Raw genomic sequence first — 26562 nt, 5'->3', positions numbered from 1 at the left:
AATGCCAGCCTGACTGCTCTTCTGTGATGCTGATTACTAATATGTTCTAAGTGTGGACTAAATCAGAATTTCTATGTGGCATCCATCTCACAAAATGACCAAAGGAAAACTAAAAATGTATATGATTAAGGTACTTAACAAGCACCTACAGATGAAGAAAACAGGAAAGTATGGAACTATGTATGGAGTTAGGAGATTCAGAAAGGCTCTGTCACCAGAGACTTGAACAGCTATCCAACAGAAGTATATTCAGTTTACCTAAGGGCATGTCGCTAGTTAGTCAAGTCAGCTAAGGATCTGTGGCACACCAAGCAGCCGGGATGCAACCTCCACTATATTACAGCAGCTCACGCTGCACTTACCATGAGGAACACTAGCTCATCCTCAGGAACGGGCTCTAGATCTGGGACGGTAAATGACTCTGGAAACTGGGCTCCATTGGTCAGGGCTTCTGCAGCCTTGATGGTGGTTGAGAAGCATTCTAACCAGGCCCACTCATTGGGATTCCAGGATGCAGGGTCAGGGAGGCAGTTCTGATGGTGTGGTGGCACTGGAGGGCTACACAACAGCTGATCCAGATGAAGTCCCACAGCAAGGGAAGCCAGACATTGCATGTAGGGGCTGTGAACAAGCTGGTCACCACAAACTACATGAGGCTAAGAAAAAAACCAAAAGAATGCCACGTTGAGGAGGAGCCTGTGTCAGATATTCTTAATAGACTTACGTTGTAAAAGCTTATGGAACTAGTAAAGAGATTTGCACATATTCTTGTATTATATAATATCACACATATTATATGTATATGTTAGAGAAAATTTATATATATATATATATATATACCTTATACAATCACATTGCATTGATAAAAACTAAGAAACGTATTCTGATACAACATTAGCTAAACTAGAGCTTTTATTTGGTCTCACCACTGATACCCTTTTTTGTTCCAGAATCCAATATGGGATCATATTAAACTGTGTCTTGAGTATTTTTTCTTGATTATAAACAAGGTAGATAACTAAATCACAAATACCTTACTCCTAGCCATCAAAGGTAAATCTTTTACAGCCGTCTTTAACCATGGCAGAACAAATCTATCACAGAGACCATGGGCACTAAATCCAGGCACATTTTTCAGTTAAACTAACTGGATAAAGAATGAATAATTAAGCCGGGGGGTGGTGGCGCACGCCTTTAATCCCAGCACTTGGGAGGCAGAGGCAGGCGGATTTCTGAGTTTGAGGCCAGCCTGGTCTACAGAGTGAGTTCCAGGACAGCCAGGGCTACACAGAGAAACCCTGTCTCGAAAAACCAAAAAAAAAAAAAAAAAAAAGAAAGAAAGAAAAAACAACCAAAAACCAAAAACCAAAAAACAAACCAACCAACCAACCAAACAAACAGAATGAATAATTATATAAAAAGGAATGTATCAACACTAAAAATTTTGGGGTTACAGTTTCATTTTACTCGAGTGAAAATAAGGAATGAACCTAAGATTACTGAAAAACCACTTAGGTACAATGCTGCACATATGTCCCTCAAACTTCATGTCCTTGGCTGGTTTGTGGAGGATATCCAAATTTCAAAGCACTAAGCACTATGGGAGTTAGGACCATGAGTTACCTTTTCATAGGCATATTGCTCTTGAAGCATCATGGGTAGTCGTTCCAGAAATGCTCTCATGCAGGGAGCCATATTTAATCCCAGAACACCCTGTTGTTTCAGGGCTGTCCTACAGGTTGCTAAAATGTGATTGGCAGAAGCCCATTCTGCTGTGCAGTTCACAACCAAAACATCCTGATGGAAAATAAATCGTGTCATATGATTAATTTGTTTATATAAAAGATTAAAAATCATGCCATCACCACTAAGCCTGAGAAATTCTCTCCAGTAATTGGATTAAATATTTTTCCTTTTTACATATTAAAAAATGTCTACAGAAATTTTAAAACATCTTAAGTTTTTCTAAGTAAAATAAGTAAATAAAAAAAAATAAATAAAAAAGTGTGAACTACCTTAACATATTTTCTTTAAAAACAGTATCAATTATCTGCTAGTCCATAGGACTTGTAAGACAAGGCATGGAGTAGACTTCACATCTGACACGACTACAGGGATACTGGCAGACATAAAAATAGTTGTCTCCTCAGGAACACAATGTAAAGGTTTCAGAACTGCCCTACTCTATGCAGCAGGCTGGATTCCTATTTGTACTGCTTAGGGTGTTATGCGCTATATTGCCTTGCTTTTTTTTTAACGCTATGTAAGTACATAAAATACAAGTCAAACAGCACACTGATCCTGATGTTTAAAAATCACAGCAGGCTGGCTAGCATTCTATCAGAATCTCAAATTTCAAAGCCATAATATATTTTACATATTTAAATGTTTTTGAATTTTTTTCCATAGAATATCCTTTTGAGATAGTTTAATGCTGTCAAAAATCATGTGAAAAAATTAGAATCTACTTTTGTCTTCCAAGGGAAATAAAAAAGAGAGAGAAAAAAAATCAAGCACTTTTCAGCAAAGCCCAGGTATAGCAGAAAGGGTATCAGGTAAGCAATGAGCGTCCTTGTGCTCTAACTCCCTCCTACCATTAAACAGTTGCATTATCTTGGGTAAATAATAATCTTTCAGACAGCAGTCAGTCCTCTGTAAAAGGGGTAGGGGTTGGACTGCAATTTCTAAAACTTCTTTAGGCTCACATTCTACGGTTTGATGTGTGTGTAATGTTACCTTTGATCTATTTGAGCAGGCAGCTACCCCAACTTCTGGAATCCATACTGTGGTCTGAATAGCTCCAGAGCCTATCACAACAGTTTGCAAGACAGAGCCATCCTAAAATGAAATATATATATATATATCAAAATTCATTTCTTGACTTTAGGCACTGTTGCTTTACATTCACAAAATATAGATTAAAATTATAACTGAGCTGAATTCAACAACATTCAATTTGTAACCTGCTATCCACATTTCACTTTAAACATACCAGAAAGACACCCAAAGGAGAGAAGATGGGTTCATTTACAGTAGATGATTCTACAGGAATTTTATTATCCAATAAAATATTCTTAGGGTTGGTTAATTGTTATTATATATGATCCAAACTGATATAAAATATATTTTTTAAACAAACAAACAAACAAACAAACAAACAAACCAAAGTCCTTACCCTTAAAGACCAAATGTTCATAAGCCCTCCAAGTCCACCAGACACCAAGGCCAAGCCATCAGAACTGAAGGCCACAGTCCGAACGGGAGTGATGTGTCCCCGCAGCTGATAAACACACTTGGCTCCTGCCGATTTCCTATAGCCATCCTATAATTCATTGTTTTGATATATATTAGTTTAAAAATAATTTATAAGCTCAAGATTCACAGCTCACTCTTGGAAATTGTACATTTGAGTAGTATGAAACTGGAGATTGAGATAGAGACACTTTCTCCTATAAAGTTACTTAACTTGATGAACAACAATAAAGTAGCAACCTGGCTCTGTTTTGATACTTTTTAAAACTAATTTTCTGTTCTTTAAACAAGCAGAAATTACTGTATTTCAAAGTTCCAATATCTGTGACAGAAAAAAAAAAAAACCATGATTTTTGCTTGTGAACAATAGTTTTATTTAAAAAAAATTTAACTTCATGTAATTTTTATTTTCTCACCTAACACTTATGAACTACATGTATTCACTCTATACAAATAGGTTTCCCTATTGTGGGCTGCTGGTTCTGTCTGATAACAACATGCCTGTTGGTCCAAGAATGGGGTTGTGAAAGTGGACTCTGAGTGCTTGTGAGAAAACTCCAGAAAAAAAAGGAAAAGAGTCTTGTGCCCTTAGTTTCTTCAAAACACAAAATTGTTCTTGGAATGTGCTTTCATGCTCCACCCAGGTACAGCAGATGGGAGTGAGTTTACTTCAGATTATTCATCACAACTGGCTATTGTTATCTGTTTATATGCTTCAATGGGAAATCATATTCTTGCCATGTGTGGCTTATACAAATATACTCAGGTGATTCTTCTTAATCCCTGGAGCATACATTTTCTGATACTCTGAATAAAACTGATTATTGTATGAGACTTCAGTCTATCTCATTTTTGGGCTCCCAGGCTCCACCACCTTCAGAACAGTTAAATAATGTCCAATCAAATATTTGCTCTGCTGGGTTTTGAAGTGAGAAAGCTAAGGATAGTGCACAAGGCAACTCCCTTGGACCAGGTGCAAGTGAGATTTACCTTTACTGATCTCACTTCTACTTCTGCAGCACCTTCCTCCTTCCCTTAAGACAGATGATAGTACCAGATACACTCATCTCCCCAAAGGCCACTAAAGGGAACCTCTTCAAAGGGTGTTTGTATCACAGACAAAAAGGAGGAGCAGCAAACTGTAGTTGAGAGATTCAGTTTAATCAGACATTCAGGGTTTGGGTTTTTTTTTTTTTTTTTTTGGTTAAGATTTGTGAAAATGCCCAATATTAGAATCTAATTATTTTGAGTTTTTACTTAAAATAGTATGCAGCTTGGCTTCTACTTAAAACAGATAGCTATTTTGTTACCAATAGGCTTAACTATAGGGAGGTGACAAGCAGCTGGGGCAGCAGCTAAGCACTTCATATCAACTCTTACTAAACGGGGTTAGTAACTGAACTCACTCGGAGGCTCTGAAACATCTGGCAACAGTAAAAGGTTTCTGAATACATCATGACCAAAACTGAAACCAAGCACATTAACGAAATGCAATGGTTTAATTATGAAAAAACAAAGTCTTTTTGTATTTTCCTATTGCCATTCCTTAGCAAATATCAAACAAGTGTATCTTTGGGTTGTACTGTGTTTGAGTATTTGATTTTAAGATGTGCAGTTTAAGCCACAAAGCAAATTTTCATTAAAAAAAAATCTTTTGGCTAAAAATTAGGACAGGATTTCTGAAAATTTTGAAATAGTTCTAAATGATTGTAATAAGTATTTATGCAAAAGTATTCTTAGTATTGACAATTATAAAACTGAAAACTGATCAATCCAAAAAAACCACTGAAGATGCTCTGTATCTTTCACTATCACTCAACTGAGACTTAATTCTTTAATGTAAAAACAAACAAGCACATGTGTCCTGTAAGTATGTAAATTTGCTTTCCTCTTTAATAAATAAAAATATCAGATGTATACTAAAGAATCTTCCTAAAATAAATTTCATTATGATTTATAATCAATGAATGTTTGTCGTGCTCACCTACCTTATGTACCCACACCAGGCTGTGTAAAAATTTCTTAGAGGAAGAGCCTGGGAATGGGAACAGTTTAAGAAGTCTGGTTTGAGATGAAGCATGTGTGCTTCAAGGGTGGTTTCTGTCTATGCATTTTCTACTCCATACTTCCCAACTCCCAGATTCAGGAGTTTATGTGTCTTGTTTAGATGCTTTTGTAAGTATCAAGTTTGAGACTTTTCTTTCAAAGTAATCATTCTGTGCAGGTGAAATTCTGACACTGGTAGCAAACACTCTGGATGGGAATTCCCACTGTCACTCCACTGTACCAGACTTCACTCAAAACTAGTATATTCACAACACCCATTTCACTCATCACCAACATGACCACCACTCAATATGCATTAAACCCCTCACTGTAACCAAATCACATGAACTTAGAGAGCACACAATTACAACAATTATTTACATCCCTGATGGACCAGACCTTCCATGAGGAGTTACTGTACTATGGTGTCAGACAAAGTCTTCAACAGCCACACATTACCTGACAATTTGATTCCTGGTCCCACCATCCTTCTGAGCTGGTCATACTGGTCTGTGTGATATCTTGAGGAATACGCCAAACACACACTAAGCCGTTTTGACAGCCACTTAAAAGAAAAATCACAAAAGGAGAACATACCAAATGAAAATCTAAAAATCTGTTCTTTATTTCCTTTAAGTAATTTTATGGCATTATATATTATGAAACTAGTAATAGACACTAAATCAAGATTATTGGAAAGTCATACTATTGCCAAGTAATAGTCTACACTACCATAAAAATCAACACACACACAAATTTATAACATACGTGGCCATCAATAACTGCATCTTGGATCCTTTCCCTGGAAGGCTGCACCAGGCGATGCCATTTACAGTGGATGGATGGCAGAGTGAATGCAGACAGCGCCAGCATCCTGAAACAGGCCCCCAGAGTTTCACATTTTCTTCTTTGGCACATGTCATAAGAATATGGCCTGTTGGGTCCCATTTCATACTAACAAGAGTTTCCTTAAAATTATAAGGAAAAAATCAGAGTAATACTCGCTTCACAGTACATACTTTATATTCATTGGTTTGTAGATGGTGCTTCTATAACTCAACTGCATTAAAATTAAGATTTTTATATGAATAATAAGATAGTTCCATATCATCCCTAATCTTCATCAACTTGACCTTAAATACAGTCTACATTATATATGTTACAGTAAAGCTAAATAAATGTTAAGTTATATAAATTATGAAAATATAGCTCTGAAAAGATATAATACCTTTCTTTTACATGTGTACATACCAAATCATTTTATTTACTGGTAATCATTACAATGTGAAAAAGACGGAAATAAAAAAGGAAAAAGGATTCCTCACCCCAAATTACTGAGACTGCTTATGAGAGCCTAGGGCATGTTTTATGTTTACATGTTTTGATAACTGTACGTTTCTGCATTTAATTTTTTATAGTTTTAATTTCTGCATGAGTATTTTGCCTGCATGCATGTCTGTGCACCATGTGCATGCCTGGTGCCTGTAGAGGCCAGAAGAACCCCTGGAACGGGAGTTCTAGATGGCTGTCAACTACCACATTAAATACTGGGAATTAAACCTGGGTCCTAAGGGAGCCTTGTCAGTGCTCTTAAACTCTGAACCATCTGTCTAGCTCTCTGTGGTTTTTTTATAACCTTCCTTCCACTCCTTTCAGAGTCCTGGTTTCGTGCATTTGTGTCACTTGCCTGGGTGGCCCTATAAACACCAGGACTGAACACCTGTGAGGAAGCACCTTTGCATCAGTGGATGTTCTGCCATCAGTGGGGACACAGGGCAGGAGCTAACCCCAGGGCACTCCTATCTCACTCTTCTGCTTTCATTTCTTATGTAGCTTTTTTTTTTTTTTTTAAACTGAAAAACATGTTTTCCTGTGAAAACATGGCTACAAAGACTTTGTGTAGTGACAGAATATTAAATCATGAGCAATGCAAAATATTGTTGAAGACAATACTTCCAAACCACAATTTAAAAAAACACAAAAAACCAAAGAAACCAACAAAAGCCATGGAGAACATGGCCGTTACCTTATGTGCATCAGTAAGAACAATGCCTCCTTTCTCAAGTGGTTCTTTAGTTCCCATTAACAATTTTCCATCAAAATATCCTACTGCAAATGGTCTGTCTTCACTGAACCAAGCAATGCAGGTGACAGATACTAAGGTGATAAAAATACGAGAAAAGAATGGGCTTGTCACTATCTAGACACCTAAGTAGATGCTTGAAAAAAAAAAAAAAAATCCGTGCTTTGACCATCACAGCAAGAAAATTTCTACACAGCTAACTAATTAGAGTCTGTAGCATACAGCCAATGTAACCCACTTGGAGAATGTTAGTTATGACGGAAAGAAATGACCTCACTTGTAACATTTCATTCTTTCTCAGGAGGTTGTTAGAAAAAAAAGAAAGAAAGACAATAACAATTAGGTTGGTCTTACGGCACTGTACCATATTCTTCTTTTGAGAAAGAATCTACTATGAAACTGAGACGTGAAGTAGCATAAGACATAGAAAATCATCTTGTTGTTTCCTTCTGTCGTAGCCAGTGTTCCTAAGCTCTCAAGACTGTCTATCCTAGCCTCTAATCACCAATGCTTTTCTGAATACTTTAAGTCTGAGAAGCAGAAAACAGTAGTTAGAGGGCAAGATGGGGTGGGGGGAGCAGATGGGAATATTTTCCTTCTAAGCCTTTTAAAATTTTCTAACTTTTGAGCCCTCTGAAATTATTGTCAAAATTTTAAAGGTGGATTGTAAAAAACCCAAACCCAAAACATGACAAACAACTGTCCTGTGAAATAGAGTACCATACAAATCAGCAGTGTGACCTCTGAATTACCTGATTCCCTCAAGTAACGAATAAAAACTACTAGTGAGACAATGATTTACTCAAAGGTACTCAGTAAGAAAAAAACAGAGACAAACTTTGTGTCATCTTCTGAGTCCAGGGACCTTCCTTCTCCACCTTCCCCTATTTCCTTAATTTACTCAGGTGTTAACAACTTGTTTCTACCAATGATTTCCCTATTCTATAGTTCTAACTTTTAAGAGATATTTGCATCCTGCTATAAATGTTTTATCATTCACATAAAGGATGAATAACTAATATGGTGTTACAAAGTAAAATTTCCCTTTGGCAGAGACAAAATAAGGGTGGGATACAAAGAGATTTCAATTCAATTACTAATTAAAATCAAATACCTAGTGGAAATATTAGAAAACAACCCCAAGTAACACTGAGCATTGACATTCAACCCAAAAACTCTTTTTGTCTATTTGTCTACTTTCTTGATTAGTAAAATGTCTTACCATCCTTTCGATAGCAGTGTTCCAGTTCTCTGCGGTGCATAGTGGACACATCAACAACTTCAATCAGCCCTAGAGATCCATCCATCCGTCCTACCAGCAATAACTCTGGAGACTCTCCTGACCAGGCTGTAGCTGGACCTTCTTCTGGCCAAGCCAGGGCAGATACCCAGTGAGGCTGAATATCTACTAATCCTTTTCCTCCTACAGAGGGAGAAATGTTAACTCATTTTACTCACATGTGCCAGTAGTAGCACACATCTTTAATTCCAGCAAGCAAGAGCCAGAGGCAGGTGGATCTCTGTAAGTTCAAGGCCACTCTAGTCTACACATGCCATATAGATAAAGATGATATAAAGATAGATAGATAGACAGACAGACAGACAGACAAATAGACAGATAGACAGGTAGGTAGGTAGATTAATCCATCCTTGGTTGGCATGCGATTCAGTGAGGGATAGATATATCTCTCAATATATATTTATATTCTCCAAAAATAAGAATAAATAGAAATCTCAAAAAAGAACAAGAAAAATACTATTACATAATAGCTAATGCACTCTCTAATTCACAATACTCTGTGCATCTAAAGGTCTGTGGAAACAGGATCTTATTCATGTCATGCTTATCATTTAAGTCAATAGTCTGTAACTACTTACAGAGCAAAGAACTTCTAAAGACAACACAATAAGGGATTAATACATTTAGTAGCAAATGGCAAACACTTAAGTGCTTTCCTACTGCTGGCAAATTGGCACATGTTTCTTTCTGAAAACACTAGAAGGTTGAAGGCAATATCACTAAGGCACTTCTGCTTTTAGTTTACTTATGTTTGACACAGGCATCACAATGTAGTCCAGGCTGACCTCCAACTTCCAGCAATCCTCCTGCCTCCACCAGCCAAGTAGTGAAATTCCATTGGCCATTATGCTCAGTGACTCGTAATAACTATTGAAAACCTACTTGATAGGAATAATTTACCTCCAACTAGGACTAACTACTCCTCTACTATGTGAATGACAACAGCCATTTCTTAAATATGTAAAAATAAACAAATACTAGTAAGTCTACAATTACAACAGTATTTTTTATCCTCTAGAGAGATACAATAAAAATTGAAAAAGGGCGACTGAGGTGTGTTCATAGGTAAAGGCACTTGCTACTAAGCCTAATGATCCAAGTTCAAGTTCAATCCCTAGGATCCACATGGTGGAAGGAGAAAAACAATGTCAAGTTGTTCTCCACTCTCCATACATGCACCCTGGCAGATGTATACACAGTGAGAGAGAGAGAGAGAGAGAGAGAGAGAGAGAAGAAGAGAAGAGAAGAGAAGAGAAGAGAAGAGAAGAGATAAAATAAAATAAAGAAAGGAAGGAAGGAAGGAAGGAGAAAGAAAGGAAGAAAGGAAGGAAGGAAGAGCAAAACACCTAATGATTTTTATCTCTGAAAGAAACATAAATGATAGAGCTAAAATTACATAGATTAAAAAATGCCTACTTACTGCTACATTAAAAGAAGTTTTGTCTTACAGAAGTAGGTAACTGAAACTTCCAGGAAGTGTATCCTATGCAGTATTTTCATAGAACAGTTCATGGATTTCTAGGTAAAGAGAAGCCAGTGCTTCCAAGACTAGGTGAGAGGGAGGCTGAGCTACACCCACCACAGTTGCAGGACTCTTACCATTAACTTGCCAGATGTTCACCATCTTCTCCAAAGCCCCAGCAAGGTATTTACCACTGATACTCCAGGAAACAGGTGAGAAGCTTGGGTCGCTAGGTGACCCAAGGCTTTCCTCAGCATCCCCTTCCCTAAAATGCAACAGATGAGTATGCAATTTCCATCCCCACTTCCAAATTTAGTAAGCTAGATTTCAAACCTTGAAGCAAGGGGTCCGTACAGACTATTATCATAGGATATCCTTAGTTAACATGTTGTATTTGTCACCATAGAGAAAATATCAACTATGAAGGAATGATGCTTTCCTTGACTACTCCTCATAATTAGAACAGAGTCTGTCAAACACTTCAGAACTAACATGGGTTGTAGACAGGTAGTTACTATTCAGAGTATGCTGATTTCTGTATGCCAAATTTATACAGAAGGTCTTAGAAATGGAATGCTTGTGCAAAGAAATTTCACTAAATTTACTGTTGGTGGGGATGTAAATTAATCATCCATTGTGGAAATTAGTTTAGAAAGTTCTCAAAAATTAAGAATGTTACCTCTCCTACGGCCCAGCTACTTCACTCCCAGGCATATACACTGAGAACTCCATATTCTACTATGAGGATATCTAGACTCAGATTTACAGCTTTTATTTATTTATTTTTTTTACTATAACAAAGAATTGGAAACAATTTAGTTATCTATCAACAGATGAATGGGTAATAAAAATCTGGTGTATATATAGAATGGAATAATATTCAGTTCTAAATAAAAATGTATCATAAAATTTGTAAAAAAAAAAATCGATGATCTTAGAATGTATAATATCAAGTGAGGTAAAACTATCTCATAAAGAAAAAAAACACATGATTTTCCTCATATGTGGAATCTAGCTAATAATATACATTTATATGCATACAAATGTATGTGTGGGTATAGTATAATCTATAGAAAAGAGAATAAGAAGATTAAATATTAGGAGATGAGAAAGTACTAAATGTGGGTAATACAGGAAGATACAAAGCCAATTATGTTTTAGTTCTAACCCTGTTGTGGAGTTTCCATTTTTTGGTTTGATAAGGACATAAAAATATATTCAGTAGTGTTAATATAAAAATCTAGTGCAACACTTCACAGCTGCTGTTCTATGTGGCTGTCTGATTGTACAGAAGTTCAGTGAGATACACAGGCTTTAGGCTTAGTTAATTTCAATGTGTGATTTTTTTTATTAGAAAGTTTTTATAATAAAATTTATTAAATCATTTTTTTAAAAAAAGAAATATGGCTGGCTACAGTGCTATCAAGACGCAACACAAAGCAACTATTCTAATTCATAAATAACCACTAAAGACTAATGAAAGTTAGTATACTCCTTGATATAACTAAACATGTATTTGCTAGTAAGTTCTGTTCTAAACAGAATTTTAAGTTTTATTTTCTGAATTACTACCATGGAAAGTTAAATACACATTCTGGACATTTAGAAATATTATTCTAAGAGAAAAACCTTTAAAGTTTTAATGAGAATGGACTACATTAACATAACCAAGGTGAGGAATGCTAAGGACTGCCCCAGTTTTACAGCAGTGAAACATGCACTTACAGTCTATTGAACACACAGGTCTGTTGCAGTGAGTACTGCTTCTTGGTAACATTCCACACCCGAATAGTGCCATCATTGCCACTGGTAGCCAATAGGCCTTTTTTATTACACCAAACACACGTCATTACCTAGAAAAATCAGGAGAGATAAGCCAAGCCAAATTTTGACTTTAAGGACTTCATCATTTGAAGTTCCATTAAAAAAAAAAAAAAAAATCCATGTTATTCAATATATGTGGCTTCATTTCCTAAATGCCTTGTCAAATACCTATTTGAAGTATAGCTTTAGGGTACTATGCTCAGTCTCCCTCAAATTACTTAAGACATATTAAAGTCTTTTTTATAAACTTGTATTTCCATCTCTACAGGGGAGAACACACAGGCCACAGTGAACATGTTGCAGTCACAATCAAGGGAGTCAGTTCTCTCCTCTATTATGATTCCCCTTGGATCACATCAGGTTTGGTGGTAAGCATTTTGACCCAATGAGCCACCGTACCTGGCTCCCTATTAAAATTGTGTCTACATATTTAATTCAGTGAAGATAAACATTTGGACAGGCTGAGAATGACTCCAAGAGGCAGAGCGAGCTGCCTCCCACATTCTCACATCCCTTCCAGATGGCACTCATGTCAGTGTGGACTTCCTAAGGGACTGAAGATGGCTCAGTGGCTACAGACCTATACTGCTCTTGTAGAGGACCCACACTGGACAGTTCACAATCACCTGGAACTTTAGCTCTGGGGGCATCTGATAACTCTGGCCTCCATGGGCTCTGCACTCACATGCACAAACCCCTTCTACCCTTCTACACACATCAAAAAAATAAATTAAAAAAAATTTAAGCATATATTTTAAAAGTAATACAGACTATGTAGTGATTTTTAAATTGATTAATTTATTTCAGTGCTTGCTTCCTAAAAATTCAGGGCCTACTAGATTAATCAGCTACAATACATCAGGTACTTGTTGCATAGGTAAGCCTTTATCTTTTTTATCTTTTATCTTTAACTGACTTCTGTTAACCCACACACAAAGAAACTAGAATTAGCAACCACTAGGCAAATCTTGGTAATCGTGTATATGTATGTGAGAAAAAGAGACATAGAGATACAGAGACCTACACTCTGAGCAGTCAGACAGGTAATTAACACACTTGATTTCAAAATACATACTCTGTTTTGATGAGCCTCCAACTTGATAAAAGAGCATTTTCTGAGATCTCCTCCCATATCAGCAAGTGTCTGTGGAGCAGTCTGGTTGTCACGGTCATGTGCAGCAAGAGTACGAACAAGCTGTTGAGCAGCCCATTGCCTATGCTGTGAGGACAGCCTAGAGGAGAGGCAGCAGGCTGCCAGGGCATTAGCCAGCTCCAGAGGGCCTACAGCAGAAGGATCATAGGAAGGATGGGCATACAATTGAGCAATAACACCTGCTTAAACAAAACAATGAAATGATGCCCAGGTGAGAGTTGGTGGTGATGAACAAACAAAAATGGGTTAACCCATTTCTTTTATAAATTAGCTTTCATAAGCAATCATTTTACTAAGATATGCATATAAGATATAAATCAAATGCTATAAAAATCTGATTCATTGCAAACTAATATTTTATTATACACCAATAAACAGTCCTTGCTCTAAGTACTTAGACTGGAAATACAGCAGACATAATCTTCTGGCCCATGTACAGGCAATGGGCCCTTAAGAATAACAACCTAGTGTCTGTGGCTTAAAAAAAAAAAAAGCTTAGCAAGAACATTATACCAGGGTTACAACTCAGTGACAGAGCACATGTTCAGAATGGGCTTGGCCCTGGGTTCCAATAGTCAGCACCAAATACATAATAAGTAATTTTAAAAACTGCATCTTAACATCTAGTAAAGAAAGCAGATCAATTGATCCCAAAGCCCACAACCTCACTTAGAATGTGCTTGACTAAAGTGAAGGTTAAATACCAATTTAAGTAATCCTTTCAAAGTGTTATTTTCAATACTATTTCTACTTACATTGTTATTAAAGAACCCTACCATGTATATTAATTCAAGCCATTATCTATAACTATACTAATCTGTACATTTTCTAATACTCATTTCAATGTCTGTGCAAACCTGCAATCCTGGCACTCAAGAGGCACAGGAGGATTGCTGGTGTGAGGCTAACTTGGGACTACACAATTATATCCTATCTCAAAAACAAACAAACAGAAAATCAAAAAACAAAACAAACAAAAAAAAGTTATCTCTGTAATTTTTTTATATTCTAAACTTAAGAAATGTCCTTTATTACACATAAAATGCAAAGCCACACCCCTGAAGACATGATTTAAATCTATAGAAGACTGTACTCAAACAGTACGAAACCTACCTTTCTTTTCTATTTCTGTCTTATCATAGTTAGGTCTCAGTTTGGCCCCTTTGTCTGCCAATAATGCCACAAGGGCTTGAGTGACAACAAAGTTTGGGGAGGTTACAAGCTTATTTTCTTCAGCAATTCCCCGGAGAAAGCTGGGTAGAAACTTCCGCTGAATTGGATCATCGACTGTGGTGAGATTGACACCTGTTGCAGCAGAAATCAAGTTCTGAAGAGGCAATCAGGACAAATGGTTTAATTTTTACATGTTTTTGGAACAAAAAGATTTAATTTCAAAATGTTGTAAGAATCCCTGGGAAAACAAAGCAGGAATTCCTGAAGCTACCTTACCTGTGTACACAGCTGCACCAGCAGCTTTGCAGCACTCGGAGTATTCGATGCCAGGCAACCCACTGCTGTGCTCAGGTAGGCCAGGCAAGAAATGGGCTTGCTGGCCTTGCTGTGTCCACCTCGTGAACGTTCTGAGGTACTGGCTATGGCAGAAGGGCTGGTGGAAAGACCAGCTCTCCCTGCTGCAGCTAAGCACATTAATCGAACCAGTGTACGGATATCTGTTAACCCCAGAGACTCAAGACCAGCAGCCAGGCTACAGCTGGAACCACTGTAAGGAAAAGACAGCACTTCAGATAGACAAACAGGTTTCTTAAGAGGCAGTTTTGAACCCCCACATACATAACCATCTTCATCATCAAAAACCCAAATCAAACAAAAACTGTACCATATGTCCTTATATCAAAATATGATATAAAATTGAAATGATCATCTACACCTTTTCTTTTTAATGAATATTGTATGCACTAAGAGTTATCACTAACTCACTGGAATATGACATTAGGAATGTTCACAGAACATAAACTTCCATTCTGGAAATGCCCATGTAGCCACCCTCTAAGTCAAGAGACAGAGCTCTAGTAGCACCTCACAAGCTCGCTGAGGGCTCCCCATAGCCACTGTGTCTTCAGCAGGAACCACTGTCTATTGTCTAAAGCTAGACATTAGTTTTATCTATTTTTATTCTTTATATGAGTCTGCATAAATACTAGTTCACTCTTTAATTTCTATCTAGTACCAACTGAAACAGCTTAATTTCCAGTTTCTGAAACAACAAAAAGATATTCAGCTGACTGTCACTAAATTGGCATTATTTCAACCCTGAAAAAGCCAAGTATTAACTAAATACCAATAATGACTAAGACTAACCTGAATTTATTCAACAACATATTTTCAAACTCTCTCATATTCCCTACCAGACTCCTGTGTGAAATATATAAGAAGCTAACTACATCACTTGACACAATAATACTTACCTGACTGAGAGAAGAGACAGTGCTCGCATGACCATGGTTCTGGCCAGAAGGACTTGAGCGGCAGCAGTCACCCTTCTTAAAGCCACCACTCGGTCATGAGGATTTGCAAGGGCTGCTGCCTGCTCTCCCAATGTTACTCTCCCAGAGGAACTCTTTTCCACAGACCCATGGCAACCTGAAAGCAGGGCTTTGTTCAGTTCTCAACAAAGTAAGATAAAGTATCTAGACTACTCAACTTTTCTCCCTTGTAGGTTCTAGTCTGCAAAGAAATATATATAATATAGCAAGACAATGTTTGCTCACAAAGAACTAGCAGAAAATTCCTTAAGATATTAAACTTTAGAGATTTCTGCATTAATAGAGAAGATTTTCCATTAAATACATGTTTGTTTTTCTTCATTCTTTTTATGTGTCACCTTTGATATTATTAAGAGATATAGAAAAGGCATAGTTTTTAAAAAGTATTTTGTCTTTATTTCATATATATGAGTATTTTGCCTCTATGTATCCATGTGCACCATGTGTGTGCAGTGCCAAAGGAAGACAGAAGAAGACACCAAATCCCTTGGAACTGGAGTTACAGACATTATAAGCAGCCACTGAAGGAGCTGGGAACAGAATCCAGGATCTTCTTACAAGAGCAGCAATGCTCTTAAACCACTGATGCAGCTCTCCAGCACCAGGAAAGATAGAAATAAAATATGCTTTGAGTGCAAATAAAGAAAGAACTAAGTCATGGATAGTGCTAATTTTTAAATTCTGGTGTGTGTTGGGGGAGGGGTAGGGAGGGCATGTGAACTTGGCCAGTCTAGCCAAATCAACGAGGTCCAACTTGGTTCAGTGAAAGACTCCGTCTCAAAAAATAAGGTGGAAAAGAACAGAGTTAAAAAAACAAACAAACAAACAAAAACAAACCTCATGTCAAACCTCTGACCTACATTCAGTATTCCTCTCCCACTAAATGGCCAAAAAGACTTGCTGGTATGAGGTGGGGCTAAACCATTATTTTTACTACTTACCTAAGAAAAATATTAAAATAGACAATAAAATGAGTGATAATCAGCCTCTCAGCTTACCAATTTGCATCAGAGTCTCCTCCATACTGTTGGTAGCTGTGACCATGGCTACGGATGCTCCCAGTGGGTCACTGTCAGGAAATTGAACTGGTTCTGGCACAATGCGCCGGTCATTTAAACCAAGTGGTCCAGCAAGCAATTCAAATTCTTCTTCACCTGTTAGTTTTTCATCTTCATCAACATCTAACATATCCCAGTCTTCTGGAATTTAAATAAATATAAGGCATGTGAATATAAACATGGCATAGTTCTGCTAAGAGTGATTAACACAAATCTAAAATCATCTAAAATGTTCAAGGAGGCCCACAAAATGAACACTGCGGCATCTCCTGGAGACCTGGGCAAGCTGCATTGCTAAGGCATATGAGACTACTGGAAAGGAGAGTGGAATCAAATCCACCGAAAGAAACAGCAAATGTTATAACTGATCATAGAGGGCTCACCTAATATATATTCAAGCAAATGAATGCTCTAGAAAACAAATTGTACTCATCTCAATTTTTTCCACACTTCCAATCATCTTATTTTTTTCCACAATTAGGATTTAAAAAAACTTTAAAATGTTTTTAAAATATTTTTTTCCTATTCTGGAAGAAAAAAACCCTCCAAACAAATTACCACTCTATAGTAAAGCTGACATTTGAGTTTGGGTTCTTTCTTTCTCCTATGACTCTCAAGTGTGGAATGTTGTTATCAAGCAAACTCAGATCCATTTAGGAAAAGCTCTAGTTAATATGTACATAAACACAAACACACATGATGGTAAAGTTTAGTAGCAGAGTTAAGCAAGAAGTATACATCAAAGTACGTACAACATAAGAAAGCTCTCAAAACAAACAACTACCTTCATACACACTGTCCTGCTTGCCAATTAGATCTGGAGCTTGTCCCTTGTACCTGCACCAAACATGAAGAATATCGTGTTTTTATATAAAAGTTAGTACCCAAATGCAAATTAAGTCATTAGAATATTATAAGAGTTCATTAATAAAGCAGCAAAAAGTAAAAGTGTCTTGTGTTATAGGACAAATGCAGTAAATACTACTGTTTGTACATGTTTACAGATCAATGGCCGCTTTACCAACAAAACAACAACAACAATAACACCCTAGAGACATTTCTGGTTACCTTCAATATTTAATCAAACTCTGTCTTTCAAAGCACCAAAGACTCAATAGTTGTAGAACTAGAGGTTAAGTATATAAAGAAAGTCTCTTTCATTCCCCCTACAGAAGCTCATTAAACAGAACAATATATTTTTTGTCAAGAAAAACATCCTAGTTAAGGTAACAGAAATATGTTGAAAACATCCACTTGAAAACTTGATTCTACTCCTCTGATGTATAGAATTAAAACAAGGACCCTGACCACAACCTGTCTAGATGCTAATGGCTGACAGAGTCCGCTGTCATGAGGAGCCGGCTGCCAAGCCACTATGCCTGGGGTATATAAAGAACAAAAAACGGCTCCCAAATCTCCTGGGAATAGAATTCCTTGACCTCCACAAGCTCCGCCCCTAATCCAGTCAAAATTAATTCTTTACATCGAAAAAAAAAAAAAAAAAGAAAGAAAAAGAGAGAGACAGAGAGAGAAAGGTACAGTTTCTATGTTTTAACAGAGTGAGATGTTCTCATCCAAGCAAGCTGGTATCTATACCACAATTTCAAAATACCTTTCAGAATTTGTAGTCTTGGTCTTGGTCTTCAAGGCTAAGTACTTCTCCCTGCAGCTGCCACATAGCAGGTAGTATGGATTTCCACTCCCACATTCACCACCAAACCAGCCATCCACATAGGAGCCATTGCTGCGATACCCCTGGCGGTTTGCACTGCGCCCACAGCCAGGATGGTTTCTCTTCATGTGCTGGTTGAAGCTGACGACGTTGCATTCACAAAGTTCACACACGACCACTTCTTCCCTGTCTTCAGACTCACAAACATGCTGTACAAAATGATTTTATACCAAGTTATAGTCAATGTAGGGTAAGAGGTAGATTATCTGTGATATAAAACTAGCTACTATTTAATATCCTACAGTAGGATATTAAACGATGTCCATTAGTGCTACATAATTTTCCTTTCAAATCAGAATTCAGAACACACAATCTGAAGGTGTTCTTTGCTCTTTTCTATTTGCTTAAGTTATAAACTAAGATTATTCTGCTGAAAAAGAAGGAATTCAATAATTTACATCTATCTCAAACCATTAAAAAAATTCTCTAGTGAAAATATTTTTTAGTTGGCCATAAAATAAGACCTATTTTCTGAATTTCTAAGATGCCATTATGATTCACTTATGTTATTAACCTAATCAAGTAGATAAAAGTTCACATCTATGAGCTTTAAAGTTTCCACTATAAAAATGTAACGCTAAATAGTCTATACACATGAGCTCTGACCCTGGATGAGGGTATGACCAGCCCTGCGCAGGCACTGGTTCCCGCATGGGCCTTGTACCGACTAATAGAAACTATGAAGGACAGGAGCATGCACTCAGACAGGAACGTGACTAAAGCAATCATGTCATACAACCCAGCAATGGACTAAGGCCTAATGTCAAGTTCTGCAATTTCTCTTCAACATCACAATGAAGCATTGCCACAATATGGCTCTAGTCATCTAGTCTGGGGAGAGAAGCAATAAATCACACAGAGAAAGCAACAAGAGAAACTTTCTTATCAGTTTGTAGGTATCAACTCAGTGCTCAAGCATTAAATCCCCAAACCTCAGGATAAGATGTAAGGCCTTTTCAAGTCTAGGCAAGGCTGCTGTTAGCAAGATGTATGAACAGGAGGGCAGGAAAATAAGTCAGAGCAGCCCCCGCTGCAGTCACACACACCCAGGTAGGCCAATCCAGTACCTCTGGGATCCACATTCCCAGAATATCATTGTCACTGGTCAGGTCTTGTCCAAACATAGCTTCCATTGCTTCATCATCAAGATCAATTTCCAATTCCTCATCTAAATTAAAGTCATACAACGCCCCTGGGTCTTGCTGCAAAGATATTCCTTCTCTCCGACTTTGATTCCTGTGAGCCTGCACAGAGCGGTATAACCCCGCTCAGAACAAAACACAAAAGGCATTTTATTTGCATGAATGCAATAATTCTGTTTCACCAGTTCTTAATTGCCACACATGTAGAAGAGAATCTACGTCAGCTACTCCTTTGGATCCCAAACCATAAATTTCAAATTACAACTACCATATAAAGTATACTGTCTCTCAGAAACTTCTAAATTTAAATGAGTTACTATATACAAAAAAATTTAAGGTGTTATATTTTTATTGAAGTTATAAATATTATTTATGTCATAAATGTCACCTATTATTACTCTTCCAAGTTCAATTTTTTTAAATTTAGCCTCTCTTCATTTTATGGCAAACGTCTGGCCTATATTTTCTAAGCAAGTCTCAAATTTCTTTCTCATAGTTCCCATAAATGACTGAATCATCACTTATGTTTGATATTTTAATAATCAAACTCTTTTTAACAGTGGATAATATGGTTTCCAGTTTGGGAAATATATTTTCTTGTGGCTAGGATATAGCTTAGTGGTAGAATACTTGCCTAGCATGCATAAGGCCTGGGTGTGATGCCTGCACTGTGATGATGGTGGTGGTTGTGGTGATGATGATGGTGATACAATAATGGAGTAAAGATATACTTCTGTGGTGAAGTGTTTACTTAGAACGTGCAAGGCTCTGGTTTCAATCGCCAGGATAATACAATCCACCAAACAAAAAGAAAATATATTCCCATGCTCTCAAGCCAATCCTAGAATTTATTAATCTATTAAGAAAATTTATTCTTGCTTCCCTAGGGCCAAGTGGTTGAGGCTCTAAGTTTAGAGTACCTACTTCTGTGTGGTACAGTGCCCTCCTAGAACCTTCTGACCACTGATGTGAAACATTAAGTATGCAGCATTACTTCTCAAATTATAACTGACTAAAGGCAGAGAGCAGCTACAAAATCTTTCAAAATCTGCAAGGGGCCACCATAGCCTCCAATACCAAGAGGTAATCCTATGAACGCATGCTGTGATTAGTGAAATTATACAGAGTTCAAAATTATATGCAAACTGCTGTTCCACTAAATAGTAGCATCGCTAGTTCACTTAATTCTTTAGTTTTGTATTCTTTAGTCCTGTTTCTATACAATTTTTAAAAGAGATCTTTCACCAAGGGAGGCATATGAAAAATAATTACCTGCTCTTGCAAGCAGTGTGCGAGCTGCTAAGTCAAATTTGTGCCTTCTTGTTACTGTTGAGCGACCTCTAGTTGGTGGTCCACTTCCAGAAGCTGCGTTCTCTGTATGATCCAGATTTTCAGGGCTACAAAATCAAGTGTGAAGGCAACAACTTTTTTAAAGCTCTCATGAAAAGAAAGCAGAAGTACAAGCTTGTTTGTGGTTATTGCTCTTTTCTCCAAATCTCACTGAGAATAAAATAGCTGTGTATGCTCCTGCATGTGTCTGCCTATGCTCACGTATGTGTGGGTGCAGGGGAATGTGTGTGGAGGCTGGTAGGATAACCTGGTGTTGTTTCTTAGCTACTGTTTTTGGTTTGTTTTTTTTTTCCCCCTGAGACAGGGTCTCTTACTTCCCTGGAAGTAACCAAGGAGACTAGACTGGCTGGCTGACTAGTGAGTCCTGGGAATCCACTCATCTCTACCTATCTAGACAATGACGGTGGTGGTGGTGTGTGTGTGTATTTGTGTATGTGTTTTGAAACAGGGTTTCACTATGTAGCTAGCTCTGGCTAGCCTAGAAATCACCATCTGTAGACCAGGCTAGCCTTAAACTCATAGAGATCCACCTCCTTCTGTGGGGATTAAAGGTTTGTACCACTACACCCAGCCATGTGTGGGTTTTAAAAAAAGGATTCTGGGAATTAAACTCAGGTTGCAAGTACTTTATCAACTGAGCCATCACTCCTTAAACAGATTTTTAAGGCTTGAAACTTTTTAAATTAAAATTAAGACATTTTATAGAATACCATCATAACATACTTAGAACTGTTTTTCTTGTTTGCTTGCTTTGCCATTATTCTCAGTGTCTTTGGCTATAAAAACACCTCTTTTTTTTTTTTTTTTTTAAATACTGATAGTATCAAAAGAGGAAATGGACATGATTGACATAAAGCATTTTTGGTGGAGGAGTTGCTGGCGATTAAACTGAGGGTCTCCAGCATACTATAAACATCTACCACTGAACTATCTATCCCCTTAGCCCATGACAAAACTTTCAAACATTTTATCATCCCTTGTGAAACTCTTTACTTCTAGGTGTGTCATACACTGCTTCTTGGGCATTAATTTTATCTGATTTTCAATTCTTCCAACAGTAAAATGATGCTTAATTCATCTCCAAAATCAAACAAGATCAGAAGTGGGAAAGTGTCTTGTAGAAAGCTTTGCCTAGAGAGTAAAGACTGGAGTATCATCAAAATCCCACAGCAAAAAGAAAAACAACTTCAAACTCAACACTAAATGATTAAATACTTAACACCTGAAATGATAGAGAACCTGTGCTGAGGAGAAACAGATATTTCAAATTAAATTTTGAAAATATTAATGGAACTTATAAAAATGTTTTCATGTTGTATAAGACATAGGCTTTGATAATGTACCCTTTTCTGGCTTCTATAGGCAACAGGCAAGAACGTGGTACATAAACACACATTAAGGCAAAATACTTATAAATGTAAAAAATTTAAAAGAAAAAGAAAATAGTAATAAGAATTGTAAAAGGAAAGTGATTTTAAGATAAATTTTAGGATATTTTATTATATCTCATTATAGGGCACATATACTCCAGAACTCTTTTCATAGCTTTTATAAAAAAAAGAACATAAAATACTAGATAGTAGTAAAAACTATAGGATTTGGGAATATATCTATATGTCTCAGTGTTAGAGTACTTGCCTAGCATGTATAACTTTGGATTTGATCCCTAGCACTGAAGAAAACTTTAAAATAAATGAATATATAAATTTAATTAAAATGAGACAGAAAATCTATTCCTATCAAATTCATTAATTAAATCAGTTGGTTTAAAAAAAAAAAAAAAAAAAGCAGTGCCAAGGACTGAACTCAGGACTCTAGACAGGGTTTCTCTGAGTAGCCTTGGCTACCCTGGAACTTGTGCTGTAGACCAGGCTGGCCTCAAACTCTCAAGAGATCTACCTGCCTCTATCTCCCAAGTGCTGGGACTAAAGGTGTGTGCCACCACCACCACCTGGCTCAATCTTTTCTTATTTTTATTAAATTTATAAAGCTGTAGCAGCATTTATGATGGGAAAGAAATGAAGTTTTATAGACCACAGTTAGGACACAAGAGACAGAAATAAAAAAACTAGAATTTTACCTTTCACTAAAGCCTTCCTCCATTTCAGCAGCATCAGCTGATGGTATGTCTCCTGGTGACTGCAAATAACAGGGATCATTTGACTTCCCACCACTTCCCAGAACTGTTGCTCCATGTCTGGAGTCTGCTGTGCTGCTTGGCTGGGGCTCCTCCTCATCTTCATGCCCAGGGTGTTCTATCATCCACATAGCAAGAACAGTGATATTCTGGGCATCAGCCTCTCCTCGAGCACCTATACAAGCAGAAATGTCTGACACTGAATTTGGATAAAATAACCAATGTCTTATGTTATTGGTTTATGAGTGTTTGTTCTAAATGATTTTATAATAGATCTGCTGTTTAAAATCTTAAAAAGAGAGGCTCATAAATGACTCAGCAGTTAAGAGCACTTGCTACTATTCCAGAGATACAAGTTCCATTCCTAATACCCTGCCAGTCAGGCATCTCACAACCAACTTTAACCCTGGGTCCAGGGGACCCAATGCTGTCTTCTGGTCTCCACAGGCATCTGCATTTACATGTACACACACACACACACACACACACACACACACACACACACATTCACACTCAATAAAAATGTTGTTTAGAAAATCTTAACAAGATTTATGAACTCTTTAAAACAGTCTTCAATAACATTTAAGACTTCTTGTATCTATAAATACTGCAGTATAAAAATATCTTACCTGTAGCTTCCATGGCTTTGGCAATCTGTCGGAGAGAAAAGCCCATTTCCAGTAAAGGGACTGCAATTGCTGGAGGAGGAGGGGACGTCGAAAGTCTGCTGCTTGGGTCTGACAAGGCTAAAGCAGAAGAAAAAATAAAGTGGGCTTAAATACTAGACACCACAAGCAAAGTATACACATAGCAACTGCGATACTTCAATTTCCTAGAATTATTCAAACTCAATACAAATTTACTGTTAAAATGTGATTATCAGAACTGGGTATGGAGTTACATGTCAGGAATCCTAGCACTCAGGGGGCTGAGGCAGAAGGATCATGATTTTGAGGCAAGCCCAGTAGAGAGGAGTTTTTTGTTTTTTTTTTAAAAATTGATTGCTTGTTTGTTTAAAACCATAAATGAAACCGAACTTCTCATAGCAATATAGGACTGTTGTACAGATAAGTAAATCTACTCATAATAAAAATTAAAATATACAAAAATTTTCAAGAAGAACACCAAGAAATCTTTTTCTTCTGAACTACTACAGAATTAACAGCAAACCAGATGCTTTAACTTCTCTGAATGTTAACAGGCAATTCATACAAATACAGCCAGAATTTGTAGACTAGCAATATAATTGTTTAACCCAGCTCCCAGTTCAGTTTCACCACATATACTGGTAATATTCTTTATAGCAAAGTATCTAGGATCATTTATGCATTTTACCTGGTTATAAAGTCTCTTTGGTCTCCTTAAGCTCCTTGGTTTGCCTCTGCTAGTATTGGGGATTGAACTCAGGGGCTTAAACATATTAGGCACACACTCTCCCTCTCTATTTTTACTTTTTATTTTGAGACAAGGCCTCATTAAGTTCTTCAACATGATCTTGAACTTGTGATCCTTCTGCCTCACATCCCTGAGTTGCTGGTCAACAACTGTGATACATGACAAATCATGGCCTGGTTATTTTGTATGAAGCCCTTCAATTTGGGTTTCTGCCAATGTTTCCTTTTGATACATTACAACTGTGTGGATTATGATTAAAGCTACACTTAGGAAGACATTTTTAGCACTGAACATTGGCTTATTAAGAAACGGAGGACATGTGATTGATATGTGTTACTTCTCTCCAAATCGCTGTAATTCAATCTATAATTCAAAACATAGAAAGCACATACTTTAAAAATATAGTTCTCTTTCATTAAGTACCTTTTAAATCTTCAATTAAGAAAAGACACAATGATTATAAAACAGAGTCCATATTTCTAGAATGCAAAGAGGTTTGGGTACTATACTTCATGATGGCAAGTTCACCTGTACGGTTAGCTGGCCTTGTAGACTGAGAGTCAGGAGAAGTTAAACTCTGCCTCCTTCCTACTTCATCAGACGGAGAGGCTGGTAATGATGATATTGGAGGAGTCTGTGCACGACGTGTAGGAAGTACAGTAGTGGTTGGATAACTAGAAAACATTTGCCTTTAAGAAAATAACAATAATTAAAAAAAAATCCCAACTGGGAAAGAACAGACATATTATAAACATGTATGTATGTATGTATGTATGTATGTATGTATTTTATGCATGTGAGTGAATTGTTGTTCTCCTTGGACACACCAGAGAAGGGCATCAGATCCCATTACAGATGGTTGTGAGCCACCATGTGGTTGCTGGAAACTGAACTCAGAACTTCGGGAAGAGCAGCAGTGCTCTTAACTGCTGAGCCATCTCTCCAGTCCCCATTACAAATCTTCCTACACAACAAATTACAACCTGAAAGTCAGCACAAGTTAGCTATAATTTAATACAAAGTGAGGAGAGATTCTTCAGGGTTTTTTTTTTTTTTTTTTTTTTTTTTTTTTTTTTTTTGGTTTTTCGAGATAGTGTTTCTCTGTGTAACCCTGGCTGTCCTGGAATTCACTCTATAGACCAGGCTAGCCTCGAGATTCTTCAGTATTAAAAGTAATTATTTCATAGGTTATTAGCTATAAAGGTATAATTTTCCAAAAATAATATAGTAGCAGTATATTGGGGAGTAATACAGAAATTACAAAAGTAAATTAACAACCCTTGTCTTTATGGAGTTTTTCTTCTATTATAGTATCAAGGTGACAGGTATTTTGGTATAAATATAGTAGTCAAGAAACTAAAGAAGAATTTTAAGGACAAGAAACTTGGACTAGAGATGTGGCTCAGATGGTAGGAGTATTTGCTCAGCATGCACAAACCCCTGGGTTCAATCTCCAGTTTGTATACAACTTAGCGTGGTAGCATATACTATAATCCCAGCAATCAGGAGGTAGGCACAAGAATTCAAGGTCATCTCTGGCCTTTTAGGAAATTCAAGGATAGCCTAGGATACATGAGATCCTGTCTCAAAAACAAAAACAGATAGAAAACTTTACTTTAAATATTAAATCAACTAGCTATAAAATTAACATTGATGTCAAGTATTAACTTACAGGAAAATTACAGAAAAAGTGTACAGTCACTCAGCACAATTCAAGAACAGTATGTATGTATGATATAGCAGAGGGAGATAACATGTACTTGCTATGGTGGTGTGAACAGTACACGAATGAGAGGCACAGAGAGGAGAGGAACTCCCTCTCACACTAAGAAGGAGGACAATGATGAAGGAGCACGTCTAGATCTGTCCCCTCACACTAGGAGCTTTTTCTTTTCTGTAGGGGTGGGGATTGAACACAGAGCACACGCTAGGCAAGTGCTCTACTACCACCAAGCTTTATTCTCAGCAATCAAAGAGGTTTCTAGCTTCAGAAGAGCACTGTTTACCCAATAAACCATGGTACACAGAGGGAGCAATAGGCTTACCTCCACTCAATTCCAAGCCAGTAGTAGAGAAACAAAGATTAAGAAGAAAGGAAGACTCTAGGAGTGCAACTTTGAGTTC

The 26562-nt window shown here is 37.1% G+C and overlaps 1 protein-coding gene across 6 annotated transcripts in view; it reads right to left on the bottom strand.

Annotated features, from left to right (window-relative positions):
• Herc1 (HECT and RLD domain containing E3 ubiquitin protein ligase family member 1) overlaps positions 1-26562 on the bottom strand; it is a 152986-nt gene that overhangs the window by 23701 nt on the left and 102723 nt on the right. For 4 of the 6 annotated variants that reach the window (XM_076925366.1, XM_076925370.1, XM_076925368.1 and 1 more), the window contains 22 exons: positions 24967-25127; positions 23673-23789; positions 22987-23218; positions 20829-20953; positions 19461-19681; positions 18295-18563; positions 17467-17519; positions 16623-16823; positions 15547-15721; positions 14570-14840; positions 14234-14447; positions 13043-13299; positions 11869-11996; positions 10281-10408; positions 8604-8804; positions 7325-7455; positions 6067-6266; positions 5758-5863; positions 3176-3322; positions 2737-2838; positions 1624-1797; positions 363-656 (listed from right to left, as the gene is read on the bottom strand). In XM_076925366.1, coding sequence (XP_076781481.1) covers positions 363-656; positions 1624-1797; positions 2737-2838; positions 3176-3322; positions 5758-5863; positions 6067-6266; positions 7325-7455; positions 8604-8804; positions 10281-10408; positions 11869-11996; positions 13043-13299; positions 14234-14447; positions 14570-14840; positions 15547-15721; positions 16623-16823; positions 17467-17519; positions 18295-18563; positions 19461-19681; positions 20829-20953; positions 22987-23218; positions 23673-23789; positions 24967-25127 — 3907 coding nt within the window. The remainder of the gene's footprint in view (positions 1-362; positions 657-1623; positions 1798-2736; positions 2839-3175; positions 3323-5757; positions 5864-6066; positions 6267-7324; positions 7456-8603; positions 8805-10280; positions 10409-11868; positions 11997-13042; positions 13300-14233; positions 14448-14569; positions 14841-15546; positions 15722-16622; positions 16824-17466; positions 17520-18294; positions 18564-19460; positions 19682-20828; positions 20954-22986; positions 23219-23672; positions 23790-24966; positions 25128-26562) is intronic. The other 2 variants (XM_076925371.1, XM_076925369.1) reach the window with 2 other exon arrangements.

The sequence above is a fragment of the Arvicanthis niloticus genome, chromosome 26 (genome assembly GCF_011762505.2).
Source record: "Arvicanthis niloticus isolate mArvNil1 chromosome 26, mArvNil1.pat.X, whole genome shotgun sequence".
Classification (NCBI taxonomy): Eukaryota; Metazoa; Chordata; class Mammalia; order Rodentia; family Muridae; genus Arvicanthis; species Arvicanthis niloticus.
Note: the sequence above shows the minus strand (reverse complement) of the source record. Positions and strands in the feature narration are given on the sequence as shown.